Source organism: Sinocyclocheilus grahami, unplaced genomic scaffold (assembly GCF_001515645.1).
Source record: "Sinocyclocheilus grahami isolate Dianchi unplaced genomic scaffold, SAMN03320097.WGS_v1.1 scaffold218.1, whole genome shotgun sequence".
Taxonomy (NCBI): Eukaryota; Metazoa; Chordata; class Actinopteri; order Cypriniformes; family Cyprinidae; genus Sinocyclocheilus; species Sinocyclocheilus grahami.
In genome coordinates, this window is record NW_015505397.1 from 1,006,937 (window position 1) to 1,024,428 (window position 17,492).

Genomic DNA, 17,492 nt, shown 5'->3' on the forward strand with positions numbered 1-17,492 from the left:
CAGTTTATTAGGAATAACATATTTCTAGGCATAAAAGAAAACAATTCACACAAATGTTAAATATGTTCTCAGGCTTTAAGACCTCACTATGAATGAATGTTACTTATCTGTCAAAAATTATATAATTGCAGTTGATGAGATACATTAAGCGTAGTGATATGGGTACCCATACTATTTATCACCGGCTGATAAATCCCAAAACACATCTATACTGATCATGTCCCTCAGGTCTGCGGTGCTGCTTGGCTTTACGAGAGTGAATCCAGTGAATCAAATCTGTTACAAATCTGTCTGTATTTCAAAAGACACAAAGGCAAAACAACTACCCAACAAATATTCAGATATCTTTCCCCAAAATATATATATTTTGTCACTGCTGTTGCCTGCCTAAAGGAGGTATGCAGAACAATGCATATCTTTCTCTCTCTGCTCCATGGTGAGGAGAGGCTGGATGAATGTTTTGGTCTGTGCAGTTCTGCTACTGAGACTGAGTTTAATCCAATCAAATATTATTTTGCCATTAAAGATACACCATATAAAAAAATAGGTGGTTGTATTAAATATTTTGTTATTATATTTAGTCAATAATAGCAACAACAACTTAAATGGGATAATAATAATAATAATAATAATAATGATGTAATAAACATGCAATGCACCATACTTTTATACAGTTTCTGTATATTTAAATGAATGATAACATTATTGTCTTACAGAAAACAAAACATTTTTTTTGCTATTGTGTGTTACTTATAATTATACAAAATTATATTTATATTGATCATATTTATAATTCTATTTACATTTTTTATAATGACAACATATTTATAAGCATTAAAGATACATAAACTGCATAGTAGTTTATTATTTTTTGCACTGTATAAGTCTATTAAAGAATTATACAGATCACAAACTGTAACAAATTTAACATTTTTGTTGCTATTGTGTGATTTAAAATGTGATTCTTTAAAGATACAAAAACTGTTTAAAAGTTGGGTGTATAAATACACTGCATGATAACATTCCTAGTATTTGTCAGTGATATTATTATTTTGCTATTCTATAGTTTCTATAAATATATTGGGTGATTTGCATTATATGCCTCCTGGTGTGAATAAATCTTAATTTGCGCACAGATGATAGATTTGTAGACTTCTTAAGAATGTATGTTAAATTATAACCATGTTACTGACAGCTGCACATGTGTTTGTGTGTTGTCTTTACTGCCGCCCTGTGGTGAGTTTTATTAACTGCAGCTGTGCGCGCACGCGTTCAATAGCAGGAGGGGAGGGGCGAGCGGACCGCACACACAGATTTATTTATAAAGGAAACAAAAACAGTACAAACTTATTTTAACTTATTAAAACGATAGTAAAAAACAAACAAACATAAAACTATTTTAAAAAAGCAAACTGGAGGGGTTGAGAGACAGCGGATCTCAAATGTTGCTATTAGAGACACTGAGAAGGAGGGTGACGTAAGAGCCCGTTTCAGCACTAGAGCAGCGGACAGCGACACTCAGCCGAACGCCTGCTGCTGCAAGCAGCCGACCCAACACACACACACACACACACACACACACACACACCATCTGTAATCCAATCAGCTCCCAATAAACCAGTCAGCAACCTCCTCATACAATGAAATTAACCTCGATTCAAACAACAGTACAGTATTTCACACAGCTCTATCACATACAACAGCTGAATCTTAAAGATTCCATACATTTTCGAAAGTTAAATCAATTTCAGATATAGACTGGTCCTTTTAAAAATACAACAGTACAGTATTCAAAAACACCAGAAACTCAGAAAAATGGTACAAATGAATATGTCAAAATAATGAGAAATGTGACATACTATAAGGTTTATAGGGTTTGGGGTGCAAAGAAACAGACCAGGTGATGTAACCTATATAACTACTGTGAATATAATGTTTACAATCAGTTTGGACACACATTCCTTATTATTGTTATTTTCTAAACCTTTGAATAATACATTCCCTTAAGTATCCACTCAAATAAACAAACAAAAATGTTTTGTAAAGACATACACAGACAGGTTATATTTGTCTAATCAAAAGCGTTTAAGTAAAAAACTTTAGAAAAAAAAGTAAGATTATAAGAAACAAATTCTCTGATTCATCAATTCAAGTGTATCCAAACTGTTGACTTGAAGCATATATTGAAGAATTCAAAATACATTGCAACATATCTGAGTTGCTATAGAAAACAGATCTATGTTTTTACCTTTAGAAGTGGAATAATAAAATGTGTGTATAATTAGACTTTTTTTATATAAAAGAAACACAAACATAAAACTACATAGTTTGGGTGTGAGAAATGTGTGTGTTTGTGTGTTCTTCAATGCTTTTCTTACCTTGATTTGCAGAAACAGGTATGGATTAGCAGGAGAAGATGATATCACAGCATCAGCAGCAACAAGAACATGAAAAAGAAGAAAAAAAACAAAACAGATTTGATTAGAGTGATGCAACAGCAGATGTGTGCAGGACCCTCATACTTACCAAACCCTTCAGTCTGAGACCTTTATCAGGTCTCAAGATACTTCAGCAAGAACAGAAACACATATATTTGTTTGTCAGACAGAGATATAAATGAAAGAAAAAGAAAAAGCAGAGAAACTCCTCTGATGAGCAGCAGCTACAGATATTAATAATTCAAACCTTCTTCATATCGCTCTCTCTTACACACACAAATCTCATCCTTCATAACTGCAGATGACATTGCAGAAATAAATTGCAATGGCACAAAATGCTCAAAGTGTACAGAGGTTATCTCTAGTGATCTATTTTGTAAAACAATTTTATTAGAGACATGAAGAAGTGAACAATGTATAATCCCTCAAAATATTTATATTATGTGCTAATTATTTGATGAAGAAAATAACAATCCATATAATTGGTCCATATATATATATATATATATAACTCCCATAAGGAATGTGTTTATTATGGGCACATTTGAACACGTTACTAAATAAGAGTGTATATCAAAATGCAACATGAACAAAACTGAATTAAGCAATTAAATTAAACTGTTTCATTCCAAAAACCTCACCTGATTATCTGTATCTCTGGATATCTTTTTATGCTCCTGAACGTGCGTGAGTGGCTGTGTTCCATCGGTGTCCAAACTAATGATGCTCTGACTACAAGGACGAACAAATTTCAGATCACTCTTTCTTGAGTCGGTAGTGCCACACATTTCATAATTAAACACTTGCTTTAGAGTTCCTGTGCCCCCTAGGTCTGCGTAAAGAGGCGGATAATACGGAATAACTGGAAGATTCGCTCCAGATTTGTAAAAAATTCGCTCGCGTCTCCATCTGTAGCACGGAGGAAGATTTAATGCGAAATGGCAAATCTGAATTAACGAAGCATTTAAATTGTCCGTTTTTACCGGAGTCTATATCTTTAATGTTGAGCATTGCAATAACTGTATCTGGGGTGGAGTCCTCTGGGATGGGACTGGAAAATGAGATAACGCTTATAACAGGTGCATTGTCATTAATGTCGGTCAATTCAATAAGCACTTTACTATTATCAGTTAGTCCTCCTTTATCCATGGCCTCAAGATTCAATTCGTATTGCTTTGATTTTTCATAATCCAAAAGACCATTTACGTAAATTTCCCCAGTAATCTCATCGATTCTAAAAAGGTCTACGTCTTTTCCAGAGCTTTGTGAAAACGAATATGTCACCTCACCATTTGATCCTTTGTCTTTGTCTGTAGCACTTACGGTCAGCACCACTGTACCTATCGCTGCATTTTCTGCTAAAGAAACTCTGTACACTGACTGACTGAAAGCTGGAGTATTGTCGTTTGCATCAATTACCGTGACACTTATTTTAACTGTTCCGGATTTTTGAGGGCTCCCTCCATCAAAAGCAGTCAGGGTTAGTTTCAGTTCTTCATCTCTCTCCCTGTCCAACGGCGACTGTAAAACCATCTCAACGTATTTTGTACCATCACTGCGCGATTTTTCTTTCAATGAAAAATAATCAGTTGGTATCAGAGTGTACCTTTGAAGTGTATTTAATCCAACATCAGGATCGTGCGCACCGTCTAAGGAAAAACGAGCACCGGGCACGGCAAGCTCGCTTATCTGAAAGTTTATCTCTTTTCTAGTAAAAACAGGAGCATGATCATTGATATCTAATATTTCCACATCGACACTATGCAGCTCCATGGGGTTTTCTATAATAATCTGAAAATGCAAGGAGCAGGGAGACACTTGGGCGCACAGCTCCTCTCTGTCTATTCTCTCTTTCACTACCAGAGTCCCTTTATCCACATTCAGACCGATGTACTCACGACTGTCCTCCGTAAAGATCCGCGCTCGACCAGATTTCAGCCTCTTAACATCCAAACCGAGATCCTGAACGATATTTCCCACAAGCGAGCCCTTCATCATCTCTTCTGGAATAGAATAACGGACCTGCCCGCGCGCAACGGCCATGACAAAGACGCACAGCACGAGATGCTGCATTAGCCATGATGAAATCCGCGTCGAAGATGCGCCTCTTTGGGCGTAAAAACAAAGAACCAACATAATCAAAATCTTCTTGCACAAAAAGATGAAAAATATATATATCTGAAGACTTAGAAAGGATGTAGTATATCAGTAATGTAAAAAGAAGAGTCAATCGGTTGTTCAACCATCCAATGTTAGAAAGAGACCGTGTGAAATGAAAGAGATATTCTGCAGACGGTATGATGTCAGAAAGTGGAGGAGGACATACGAAAGAAAGTCTGCTTAAAAGCTCAACATACTGACCAACAGCGGCACTTAGAGCATAAACGAAATATTGCATTGAAAAATGGTTTGATACAGAGCAAATCATAATAAAAAATTAAAATACATATAATAATAACAACAACAACAATAAATCCTTTTAACACAAATGTTAGATTGAATGACTTAAAGTTATGGTACAAAGATGATGGCATGATTCGACGCTCCGCAAACACATACACAGATTAAACACTATTTTAAGGAAATCAGAGAAAAATAAATAAATAAAATAATCAATTCACAGTTAAAATGGAAAGCAGAAAATCATATTTATGACGATTCACTCGAGCTCACCTCATCAACAGAATCGTCATTATTCAGTTTTCTTCTTTGCGCATGCGTGAGTGTCTGTGTTCCGCTGCTGTCCAGACTAATGATGCTCTCACTGCAAGGTCTGCCGTATTTCAGATCACTCTTTCTGGAGTCAGTGGTTCTGCGCTTTTACGCGAATGTTCAATTCTTTTGTTTGCTCATAATCAAACGAACGAACAGCAAGAATCTCTCCGCTCTCTGCATTCACTGAAATAAATGTCGAAGCAGAGACGCCATTCACAAGAATATCTTCTAGAAAATATGAAATACGCGCGTTATTGCCATCGTCTTTGTCATGCGCTTTAACAGATAAAACAGAGACTCCGGGCAAATTATTTTCCATCACATATGCGGTGTATGACTGACGCTGAAACATAGGGGCGTTGTCATTGACATCAGATATTTTCAGAGTCAGTGTTTTATTAGTAGAGAAAGAAGGCGAGCCCTCATCAATAGCTGTTATTGTGATATTATATTCAGGCATTTTTTCACGATCTAATAATTGATCGGTTGTCACACTATAAAAATTTGAGGCAGATGACTGTATTTTGAATGGCAAATTTAGAGCAATAGAACATTTAACCTGTCCGTTTCTCCCCGAATCCATATCTTTGACATTCAGCATCGCTATCACAGTCTCCGGCGCTGCGTCCTCGGGTATAGGGTTAGAAAATGAAATTAAGCTTATCATGGGTGCATTGTCATTAATATCAATTAATTCTATAATAACTTTACTGGAATCGGTCAAGCCACCTGTATCAGCTGCTTCAACATTTAACTGAAAATGTTTTGACCTCTCGAAATCCAGGTCACCGTTAACCGTAATGTCACCACTTTCTGAATCTATATCGAATAGCTCTAAAGCCTTTCCTGAAGTTTGTGAAAAGGAATACCTCCGTTCAGCATTCGTTCCTTTGTCTTTATCAGTGGCAGTCACGCTCACGACACCAGTGCCCTTTGGTGAATTCTCCAGTAAGGAAACTCTATACACGGGGAGACTAAACACAGGAGCATTGTCATTTGCGTCGATTACAAGAACACTTATCTTAATAGTGCCTGATTTCTGAGGACTGCCGCCATCAAACGCAGTCAATATTAATTTATGCTCCTCTTGATTTTCTCTGTCTAGTGTTTTTTGTAGAATCATTTCAACATATTTCAATCCATCATTTCCCATCTGTTCTTTCAGAGAAAAATGATCAGGCGGATATAGTGTGTATTTCTGAAGGGTATTTAAACCCACATCAGAATCTTGAGCCTTATCTAAAGAAAATTTGGCTCCAGGTGTAGCTGATTCACTTATTTGAAACTGTATTTCTCGGCGTGTGAAAACAGGAGCATTATCATTAATATCTAATATTTCCACATCAATTCTATGCAGCTCCATGGGATTTTCTAGAATGATCTGAAAATGCAAGGAGCAGGGAGACACTTGAGCACACAGCTCCTCTCTATCTATTCTCTCTTTCACTACCAGAGTCCCTTTATCCACATTCAGACCGATGTACTCACGACTGTCCTCCGTAAAGATCCGCGCTCGACCAGATTTCAGCCTCTTAACATCCAAACCGAGATCCTGAACGATATTTCCCACAAGCGAGCCCTTTGTCATCTCCTCTGGAATAGAATAACGGACCTGCCCGCGCGCAACGGCCATGACAAAGACGCACAGCACGAGAGGCTGCATTAACCATGATGAAATCCGCGTCGAAGATGCGCATCTTTGGGCGTAAAAACAACAAAGAACCGACATAATCCAAGTGTTCTATTCCACTACAGAAGAGAAGACCAAGCACAAAATAATCTGGGAGATTGAAAAAATAACAAAGCTCATCCGAAAACACAGGGCAGAGAATGTCTCGATGCATCAGTGTCAAACAGAGATCGTCTGAATGAAAGAAATATTCTGCAGACTGTATGATGTCAGAAAGTGGAGGAGGATCTAAAAACGAATGATTAAAGCCTGAACATACTGACCAACAGCGTCACTTAGTGCATCAAATAAATATTGCACTAAAAATGCTATTGAAGAGCAATAAAGAAAATGACATGAATTGCGACCAAACTAGAGTACTTTGCATTAACGCAGACTTTTGCTGAAATATTAATAAAATAATGTTCTAAACCGAACATATAAGAATATAAGTAAAGGAAAATAGTCAAAAGCAAAACATAAACTACAATATATAGCCCTATACAAGTACGATTCAACGAGACTCGCTCATGAGTGCTCACATATGCACAACAAAAACCTCTTAGCGCAACTAGGAAAATAAAGACAGTGTCTGCTTGCAATTTCCTATTAAATATTTAAAAGTTATGGGTTTGATATGAACAAGTGTGACAAATGTATAGTCTCGAAAATGATATCGGTACAGTACATTTCTACAGCTGTTTAAATTATGAATTATATATAAAAAAAAACATATAGAATAAATAAAAAATAAAAAATAAAAAATAAATAAATAGACACCAGAAAGTCATATTCATAACCATTCACACGAGCTCACCTGATCAAAATAATCCTCATTATTCAGTTTTCCTCTTTGCGCATGCGTGAGTGTCTGTGTTCCGCTGCTGTCCAGACTAATGATGCTCTCACTGCAAGGTCTGCCGTATTTCAGATCACTCTTTCTGGAGTCAGTGGTTCTGCAAACCTCATAATTGTACACGTGCTGTAAAGTTCCTGTGGACAGCAATAATCTCTCCGCTCTCTGCATTCACTGAAATAAACGTTGAGGCAGAGACGCCATTCACAAGAATATCTTCTAGAAAATATGAAATACGCGCGTTATTGCCAGCGTCTTTGTCATGCGCTGTAACAGATAAGACAGAGACTCCGGGCGAATTATTTTCCATCACATATGCGGTGTATGACTGACTCCAAAACACAGGGGTGTTGTCATTAACATCAGATATTTTTAGAGACAGTGTTTTATTAGTAGAGAAAGAAGGCGAGCCTTCGTCAATAACTGTTATTGTAATATTATATTCAGAAATGTTTTCACGGTCCACATTTTCATCAGTGATCAAACTGTAGAAATTCTGCGCAGATGACTTTACTTTGAACGGCACATCTGGAGCAATAGAACATTTAACCTGCCCGTTTCTCCCTGAATCTAAATCTTTGACATTCAGCATCGCAATAACAGTTTCTGGCGCTGCGTCCTCGGGTATTGGGTTAGAAAACGAAATCACGCTTATTACAGGGGGGTTGTCATTTACATCTATAATGTCGATTACCACTTTACTAGAATCTGTTAAGCCACCTTTGTCCGTAGCATCTATGTTTAGCTCAAACTGCTTCGCCTTCTCATAATCTAAATCCCCTCCTACGGTTATTTCACCTGTATTTGTGTCAATATGGAATAAATCAAGTGCTTTTCCAGAACTGCGTGAAAAAGAATACGCAATCTCACCGTTTGCGCCTTGGTCATTATCAGTAGCGCTTACCTTGATTACTACAGCGCCAATCGGTGAATTCTCAAATAAAGACACACGGTAAACAGGTAGACTGAAAGCAGGGGCATTATCATTTGCGTCTATGACCGTAACACTTATCCTAACGGTACCAGTTTTCTGAGGACTGCCTCCATCGAAGGCTGTAAGGGTTAATTTGTGTTCCTGCTGAGTCTCTCTGTCTAACGGCACTTGAAGAACCATTTCGACGTATTTTGAGCCATCGTTTCGTGATAGGACCTTTATATCAAAATTCTCTGTTGGATTTAACATGTACGACTTGAGCGCGTTAGTGCCAGTGTCAGGATCCTGGGCGCTGTCTAATGAAAATCTAGCCCCGGGAAGAGCAGATTCACTTATTTGAAAATCAATTTCCTTTCTAGCAAAAACAGGAGCATGGTCATTGATATCTAATATTTCTATATCAATTCTATGCAGCTCCATGGGGTTTTCTAGAATGATCTGAAAATGTAAGGAGCAGGGAGACACTTGGGCGCACAGCTCCTCTCTGTCTATTCTCTCTTTCACTACCAGAGTCCCTTTATCCACATTCAGACCGATGTACTCACGACTGTCCTCCGTAAAGATCCGCGCTCGACCAGATTTCAGCCTCTTAACATCCAAACCGAGATCCTGAATGATATTTCCCACAAGCGAGCCCTTTGTCATCTCCTCTGGAATAGAATAACGGACCTGCCCGCGCGCAAAGGCGATGACAAAGACGCACAGCACGAGATGCTGCATTAGCCATGATGAAATCCGCGTCGAAGATGCGCCTCTCTGGGCGTAAAAACAACAAAGAACCGACATAATCCAAGTGTTCTATTCCACTACAGAAGAAAATATTAAAAACAGATGATTCAGAAAGGGTGAACAATATAAAAGTTCATACGAAAATACAAGGCAGCGAATATCTCGATGCTTTAGTATAAAGAGGAGACCGTCTGAGTGAGAGATTCTGCAGATGTGATGAGAGAAAGTAGAGGAGGATCTAAAAATGAGTGTTTAAAGCCCGAACATACTGACCAACAGCGGCACTTAGTGCATCAGAGAAACATTACACTGAAAAAAAATTAAAGAGCAATACAGAAAATTACATGAATTACGACCAAAATAGTATTTATTTTGCGTTAAGGCAGAATTTTGCTGAAATATGAATAAAACGATGTTTTGAAACGAACACCTAGAATATGATGAAAAGAAAATACTCAAAAGCAAAGCATAAACTATAACATAGCCCTTCAGTAATAGGTACGATTCACTGCGATACTCATGCGCACACATAAGCACACTTAAAAAAAAAATCTTGGTTGACTGAGCGCAACTGGAAAAGTATAATAATAATTTAAAAGTCAGTGTCTGTATCTAATCTTTTTAATAAAACATCGAAAGGTTATGGTTTTGATATAAAGTATGAACATGTACAGTCACCAAAATATCATCTGCAAATTTAAACTACAGCTGCTATTTCTTTAAATATAAATCTAAAAAATAAAACAAGTACAGTATACAACCATAAAACTGATGAAGCCAGAAAGAATAAAATATAAATGGACATCAAAAAGTCATATTCACGATCATTCACTGGAGCTCACCTGATCAAAAGAATCCTCAATATTAAGTTTTTCTCTTTGCGCATGCGTGAGTGTCTGTGTCCCGCTGCTGTCCAGACTAATGATGCTCTCACTGCAAGGTCTGCCGTATTTCAGATCACTCTTTCTGGAGTCAGTGGTTCTGCAAACCTCATAATTGTACACGTGCTGTAACGTTCCTGTGCCCCCTACGTCTGCGTAAAGAGGCGGATAATACGGAATAACTGGAAGATTCGCTCCAGATTTGTAAAACATCCGCTCGCGTCTCCATCTGTAGCATTTGACTGACAGTATGGCGATGATAGACACGATAAAGAGAAACGAAACTGAGAGGGCTTCCCGTTGTCCTCCACTACAACAGTGAGTCTTTGTTTCACAGCATCTTTATCTGTCACTTGACGTACAGTTCTTATTTCTCCATTCTGTAAGCCCACTTCAAACAGCGCTCTGTCTGTGGCCTTCTGCAGTTTATATGAGAGCCAGGCATTCTGTCCAGAGTCCACATCAACAGCCACCACTTTAGTCACCAGATAACCCACATCTGCCGAACGAGGCACTATTTCAGCCACCACAGAAGCGCCTGACTGGACCGGATACAGAACCTGAGGCGCGTTGTCATTCTGGTCCTGAATCGTTATTTTCACGCTCACGTTGCTGCTGAGAGGAGGATTTCCTCCGTCCTGCGCTTTTACGCGAATGTTAAATTCTTTTGTTTGCTCATAATCAAACGAACGAACAGCAAGAATCTCTCCGCTCTCTGCATTCACTGAAATAAACGTCGAAGCAGAGACGCCATTCACAAGAATATCTTCTAGAAAATATGAAATACGCGCATTATTGCCAGCGTCTTTGTCATGCGCTGTAACAGATAAAACAGAAACTCCGGGCAAATTATTTTCCATCACATATGCGGTGTATGACTGACGCTGAAACATAGGGGCGTTGTCATTGACATCAGATATTTTCAGAGTCAATGTTTTATTAGTAGAGAAAGAAGGCGAGCCCTCATCAATGGCTGTTATTGTGATATTATATTCAGACATTTTTTCACGATCTAATAATTGATCGGTTGTCACACTATAGAAATTTAAGGCAGATGACTGTATTTTGAATGGCAAATTTGGAGCAATAGAACATTTAACCTGTCCGTTTCTCCCCGAATCCATATCTTTGACATTCAGCATCGCTATCACAGTCTCCGGCGCTGCGTCCTCGGGTATAGGGTTAGAAAATGAAATTAAGCTTATAATAGGTGCATTGTCATTAACGTCAATTAATTCGATAATAACTTTACTGGAATCTGTTAAGCCACCTTTATCTGTTGCTTCAACATGCAATTGAAAATGTTTTGTCCTCTCGAAATCCAGGTCACCGTTAACCGTAATGTCACCACTTTCTGAATCTATATTGAATAGATCTAAAGCCTTTCCTGAAGTTTGTGAAAAGGAATACCTCAGTTCAGCATTCGTTCCTTTGTCTTTATCAGTGGCAGTCACGCTCACGACACCAGTGCCCTTTGGTGAATTCTCCAGTAAGGAAACTCTATACACGGGGAGACTAAACACAGGAGCATTGTCATTTGCGTCGATTACAAGAACACTTATCTTAATAGTGCCTGATTTCTGAGGACTGCCGCCATCAAACGCAGTCAATATTAATTTATGCTCCTCTTGATTTTCTCTGTCTAGTGTTTTTTGTAGAACCATTTCAACATATTTCAATCCATCATTTCCCATCTGTTCTTTCAGAGAAAAATGATCAGGCGGATATAGTGTGTATTTCTGAAGGGTATTGAAACCCACATCAGAATCGTGCGCATTATCTAAAGAAAATTTGGCTCCAGGTGTAGCTGATTCACTTATTTGAAACTGTATTTCTCGGCGTGTGAAAACAGGAGCATTATCATTAATATCTAATATTTCCACATCAATTCTATGCAGCTCCATGGGATTTTCTAGAATAATCTGAAAATGTAAGGAGCAGGGAGACACTTGGGCGCACAGCTCCTCTCTATCTATCCTCTCTTTCACTACCAGAGTCCCTTTATCCACATTCAGACCGATGTACTCACGACTGTCCTCCGTAAAGATCCGCGCTCGACCAGATTTCAGCCTCTTAACATCCAAACCGAGATCCTGAACGATATTTCCCACAAGCGAGCCCTTTGTCATCTCCTCTGGAATAGAATAACGGACCTGCCCGCGCGCAACGGCCATGACAAAGGCGCACAGCACGAGATGCTGCATTAACCATGATGGAATCCGCGTCAAAGATGCGCCTCTTTGGGCGTAAAAATAACAAAGAACCGACATAATCCAAGTCTTCTGCTCCACTACAGAAGAGAAGACCAAGCACAAAATATTCAGGGAGATTGAAGTTAATACGAAAACACAGGGCAGAGAATTTCTCGATGCATCAGTGTCAAACAGAGATCGTCTGAATGAAAGAAATATTCTGCAGACTGTATGATGTCAGAAAGTGGAGGAGGATCTAAAAACGAATGATTAAAGCCTGAACATACTGACCAACAGCGTCACTTAGTGCATCAAAGAAATATTGCACTAAAAATGCTGTTAAAGAGCAATACAGAAAATTACATGAATTTGCGACCAAAGTAGTGTACTTTGCATTAACGCAGAATTTTGCTGAAATATGAATACAATTATGTTCTAAACCGAACATCGAATAATAGAAGGAAAGGAAAATAGTCAAAAGCAAAACATAAACTATATAGCCCCAGTAATGCAAGTACGATTCAATGAGACTCGCTCATGCGTGCACATATACGCACAACAAAAACATCTTAGCGCAACTAGGAAAAATAAAAAAAGACTGTCTGTATGCAATTTCCTATAAAATATATATTTTTTCTAAAGTTATGGTTTAGATATGAAAAGTGTGACAAATGAATAGTCTTGAAAATGCTATCGGTACAGTAAATTTCAACTACAGCTGCTTAAATTATAAATTATAAATCTAAAAAATAAAACACAAAAATTCAGTGCACAATAAAACTGATGAAGCTAGAAAGAGAATAAATAAATAAATAAATAAATAAATGGACACCAGAAAGTCATATTCATAACCATTCACACCAGCTCACCTGATCAAAAGAATACTCATTATTCAGTTTTCCTCTCTGCTTATGCGTAAGTGTCTGTGTTCCGCTGCTGTCCAGACTAATGATGCTCTCACTGCAAAAAGTCTGACGTATTTCAGATCACTCTTTCTGGAGTCAGTGGTTCTGCAAACCTCATAATTGTACACGTGCTGTAAAGATCCTGTGCCCCTACATCTGCGTAAAGAGGCAGATAATACGGAATAACTGGAAGATTCGCTCCAGATTTGTAAAACATCCGCTCGCGTCTCCATCTGTAGCAGTTGACTGACAGTATGGCAATGATAAACACGATAAAGAGAAACGAAACTACAGCTAAGGCCAAGACCAGATAGAAAGCCAGGCTGTCGTTGTAGTCCTTGTCGTGCGGAAAATCTAACCCGATCTCATGAATGTGCGTATCAATACCACGAGTTTATATTTCTATTTAGCTTACTATTTATACGCAGAAATTGACTTTGTCGTGCATAATATACACAATGGTTAGGAAGTATTAGGGGTGTGGGGTATGTGCGTATTATTTGTACGCCAAGACATTGCGTATTAAATAGCACGCAAAATAGAAACCGAAAAACGTGCTATTGATACGCATTTTCATGAGACCGGGCTCGGAAAATCAGCCCTTAAGTAATACAGGTACGATTTATTGTGACTCATTGCGCGCGAACAAAAGCACACACAAACTCTTACCTGACTGAGTGCAACTGGAAAAATAAACTAATAATAATAATAATAAGAAGAAGAAGAAGAAGAAGAAGAAGAAGAAGAAGAAGAAGAAGAAGAAGACGGTGTCTGTATCCAATTTTCTATAAAACATCGAAAGGTTATGGTTTTGTCCTAAGGTGTGAAAATGTATAGTCAACAAAATGCTATCGGGAAATATCAACTACAGCTGCTATTTCTTTAATTACAAATCTAAAAATCTAAATTAAGCACAGCGCACAACCATAAAACTGATTAAGCCAGATAGAGAATAAATAAATAAATAAATAGACACCAGCAAGTCATATTCATACCCATTCACTCGAGCTCACCTGATCAAAAGAATCGTCATTATTCAGTTTTCCTCTTTGCGCATGCGTGAGTGTCTGTGTCCCGCTGCTGTCCAGACTAATGATGCTCTCACTGCAAGATCTGGCGTATTTCAGATCACTCTTTCTGGAGTCAGTGGTTCTGCAAACCTCATAATTGTACACGTGCTGCAAAGTTCCTGTGCCCCCTACGTCTGCGTAAAGAGGCGGATAATACGGAATAACTGGAAGATTCGCTCCAGATTTGTAAAACATCCGCTCGCGTCTCCGCCGAACGAGGCACTATTTCAGCCACCACAGAAGCGCCTGACTGGACCGGATACAGAACCTGAGGCGCGTTGTCGTTCTGGTCCTGAATCATTATTTTCACGCTCACGTTGCTGCTGAGAGGAGGGGAGCCTCCGTCCTGCGCTTTTACGCGAATGTTAAATTCTTTTGTTTGCTCATAATCAAATGACCGAACAGCAATAATCTCTCCGCTCTCTGCACTTACTGAAATAAACGTCGAAGCAGAGACGCCATTCACAAGAAAATCCTCTAGAAAATATGAAATACGCGCATTATTGCTAGCGTCTTTGTCATGCGCTTTAACAGATAATACAGAGACTCCGGGCGAATTATTTTCCATCACATATGCGGTGTATGACTGACGCTGAAACACAGGGGTGTTGTCATTGACATCAGAGAGTTTCAGAATCAATGTTTTATTAGTAGTGAATGAAGGCGAGCCCTCATCAATGGCTGTTATTGTAATATTATATTCAGATATTTTTTCACGGTCTAAAAGCTGATCAGTGATCAGACTGTAGAAATTTGAGGATGATTGTCTGATTCGGAATGGTAAACTAGGATTAATGAAACATCTAACCTGTCCATTTTTTCCCGAATCTAAATCTTTGACATTCAGCATCGCTATCACAGTCTCAGGAGCTGAATTTTCTGGCAAAGGGTTTGAGAAAGATATTACATTAATTACAGGGGCATTGTCATTAACGTCTGTAATTTCCACCATCACTTTAGCAGTATCTGTTAAACCCCCATTGTCTGTCGCCACCACATTTAATTCGTATTTCTTGGATTTCTCAAAGTCTAGAGGGGCAATAACTGTAATATCACCATTAGTGGACTCAATACTGAAACTATTTAATATGCTTTTACTGATTTGTGAGAATGAATAGGACATGTGTTTATTTGTTCCTTGATCTGCGTCAGTTGCACTAATCTTTGAGACTAATGAACCCATTGGCGCATTTTCAGCGACAAGTGCTGTATACACAGACTGACTAAAAACAGGAGCGTTGTCATTTGCATCTAAGACAATAACGTTTATTTTCACTGTACCTGTTTTTTGAGGAGTTCCTCCATCAAACGCGGTTAAAATTAGATTATACTCCTCCTGTTTTTCTCTGTCCAATGGTGTCTGCAAGACCATTTCTACGTATTTAGTACCGTCAGTGTGAGACAACGTTTTGAGCACAAAATGGTCGTTTGGATCCAATGTATATGTCTGAAGTGAATTTAAACCTACATCTGGATCATTAGCGCTATCAATAGAGTATCGAGCCCCAGATAAAGCTGATTCGCTTATTTGAAAAATTATCTCTTTGTTCATGAAAGAAGGAGCATGATCATTAATGTCTAGTATTTCTACATCAATCCAATACAGCTCCAATGGATTTTCTAGAATAATCTGAAAATGCAAGGAGCAGGGAGACACTTGGGCGCACAGCTCCTCTCTATCTATTCTCTCTTTCACTACCAGAGTCCCTTTATCCACATTCAGACCGATGTACTCACGACTGTCCTCCGTAAAGATCCGCGCTCGACCAGATTTCTGCCTCTTACCATCCAAACCGAGATCCTGAATGATATTTCCCACAAGCGAGCCCTTCATCATCTCTTCTGGAATAGAATAACGGACCTGCCCGCGCGCAACGGCCATGACAAAGACACACAGCACGAGATGCTGCATTAGCCATGATGAAATCCGCGTCGAAGATGCGCCTCTTTGGCCGTAAAAACAACAAAGAACCGACATAATCAAAGTCTTCTATTCCACTACAGAAGAAAATACCAAGAACAAATTATTCAGAGAGATTAAAAAATAGTTCATCCGAAAACACCAAGCAGCGAATGTATCGATGCTTTAGTGTAAAGAGTAGACCGTCTAAATGAAAGAGATTCTGCAGAATATGATGTCAGAAAGAGGAGGATCTAAAAACGAATGTTAAAAGCAAGAACATGCTTAATCAACAGCGGCACTTAGTGCACCAAAGAAATATTACACTAAAAATGCTGTTTCTTTCGGAACATGCTTCTCAACTTCTTGTTCAAGCTCTTGTTCTGTCCAGGCTGGACTATTGCAATGCTCTCTTGGCAGGTCTTTCAGCCAGTTCTATCAAACCTTTACAATTAATCCAGAACGCAGCAGCAAGATTCATTTTTAATGAGCTGAAAATAATACATGTCACACCTCTGTTTATCAATTTGCACTGGCTACCAATAGCTGCTCGCATAAAATTCAAGGCATTGATGTTTGCCTACAAAACCACCACTGGCTCTGCACCCCTTTACCTAAATTCATTAATTCAGAATTATGTGCCTCTAGAAGCTTGCGTTCTGCAAGTGAACGCCGCATTATAGTGCCATCCCAAAGAGGCACAAAATCACTTTCAAGGTCTTTTAACTGTTCCTCCTGGTGGAATGACCTGCCCAACTCAATCCGAGCAGCTGAGTCCTTAGCCATCTTCAAGAATCGGCTAAAAAACATCACTTCCATCTTTATTTGACCCTCTAACTCTAGCACTCTCTATTCTAATTGTATTCTTTAAAAAAAACGTGCCCCTTTTAGATTGCACTCTATTCATTTACTAACTGCTTGTTTTCTTTAAAAAAACACCTTCTCTAATCTTTTTGTATTCTATTTATTTGCTTTCTTTGTATTTATTATACAATTAACAAAAGCAAAAAAGGCCTCTAACACTAGCTTGCTCTATTCGTTTTCTATTATATCTGTTTTCTTTTTATTTATTATATAATAATAAAAAAAAAACCTTGCTACGTGTTCTGCGTTAAGCTAACTGAGACTTGTTATAGCACTTACATATCATTGCTCTTTTGTTGATTTTGATTGCTTCCATTGTCTTCATTTGTAAGTCGCTTT

At 38.4% G+C, this 17,492-nt stretch overlaps 4 protein-coding genes across 4 annotated transcripts; all 4 read right to left on the reverse strand.

Annotated features, from left to right (window-relative positions):
• Positions 1 to 5,241: 5,241 nt before the first annotated feature.
• On the reverse strand, positions 5,242 to 7,156 carry LOC107596370 (protocadherin gamma-A2-like). Its single transcript, XM_016287094.1, has one exon. The coding sequence runs from the start codon at positions 6,880 to 6,882 to the stop codon at positions 5,242 to 5,244; it is 1,641 nt and encodes a 546-aa protein (XP_016142580.1). The 5' UTR covers positions 6,883 to 7,156.
• Positions 7,157 to 7,787: 631 nt separating this feature from the next.
• Positions 7,788 to 9,586, reverse strand: LOC107596371 (protocadherin gamma-A11-like). Its single transcript, XM_016287095.1, has one exon. It carries the CDS (start codon positions 9,396 to 9,398, stop codon positions 7,788 to 7,790), a length of 1,611 nt encoding a protein of 536 aa, XP_016142581.1. The 5' UTR covers positions 9,399 to 9,586.
• A 782-nt stretch (positions 9,587 to 10,368) lies between these two features.
• LOC107596372 (protocadherin gamma-A2-like) lies at positions 10,369 to 12,754 on the reverse strand. Its single transcript, XM_016287096.1, has one exon. It carries the CDS (start codon positions 12,490 to 12,492, stop codon positions 10,369 to 10,371), a length of 2,124 nt encoding a protein of 707 aa, XP_016142582.1. The 5' UTR covers positions 12,493 to 12,754.
• A 1,645-nt stretch (positions 12,755 to 14,399) lies between these two features.
• LOC107596353 (protocadherin gamma-A11-like) lies at positions 14,400 to 16,502 on the reverse strand. The gene has a single exon (XM_016287077.1). The coding sequence runs from the start codon at positions 16,365 to 16,367 to the stop codon at positions 14,481 to 14,483; it is 1,887 nt and encodes a 628-aa protein (XP_016142563.1). The 5' UTR covers positions 16,368 to 16,502; the 3' UTR covers positions 14,400 to 14,480.
• Between the last annotated feature and the right edge of the window lie 990 nt (positions 16,503 to 17,492).

Excerpts from the sequence above, each read along its gene's own strand:
- LOC107596370 (XM_016287094.1), bottom strand. The coding sequence starts at position 6,882 with ATGTCGGTTCTTTGTTGTTTTTACGCCCAAAGATGCGCATCTTCGACG.
- LOC107596371 (XM_016287095.1), bottom strand. The coding sequence starts at position 9,398 with ATGTCGGTTCTTTGTTGTTTTTACGCCCAGAGAGGCGCATCTTCGACG.
- LOC107596372 (XM_016287096.1), bottom strand. The coding sequence starts at position 12,492 with ATGTCGGTTCTTTGTTATTTTTACGCCCAAAGAGGCGCATCTTTGACG.
- LOC107596353 (XM_016287077.1), bottom strand. The coding sequence starts at position 16,367 with ATGTCGGTTCTTTGTTGTTTTTACGGCCAAAGAGGCGCATCTTCGACG.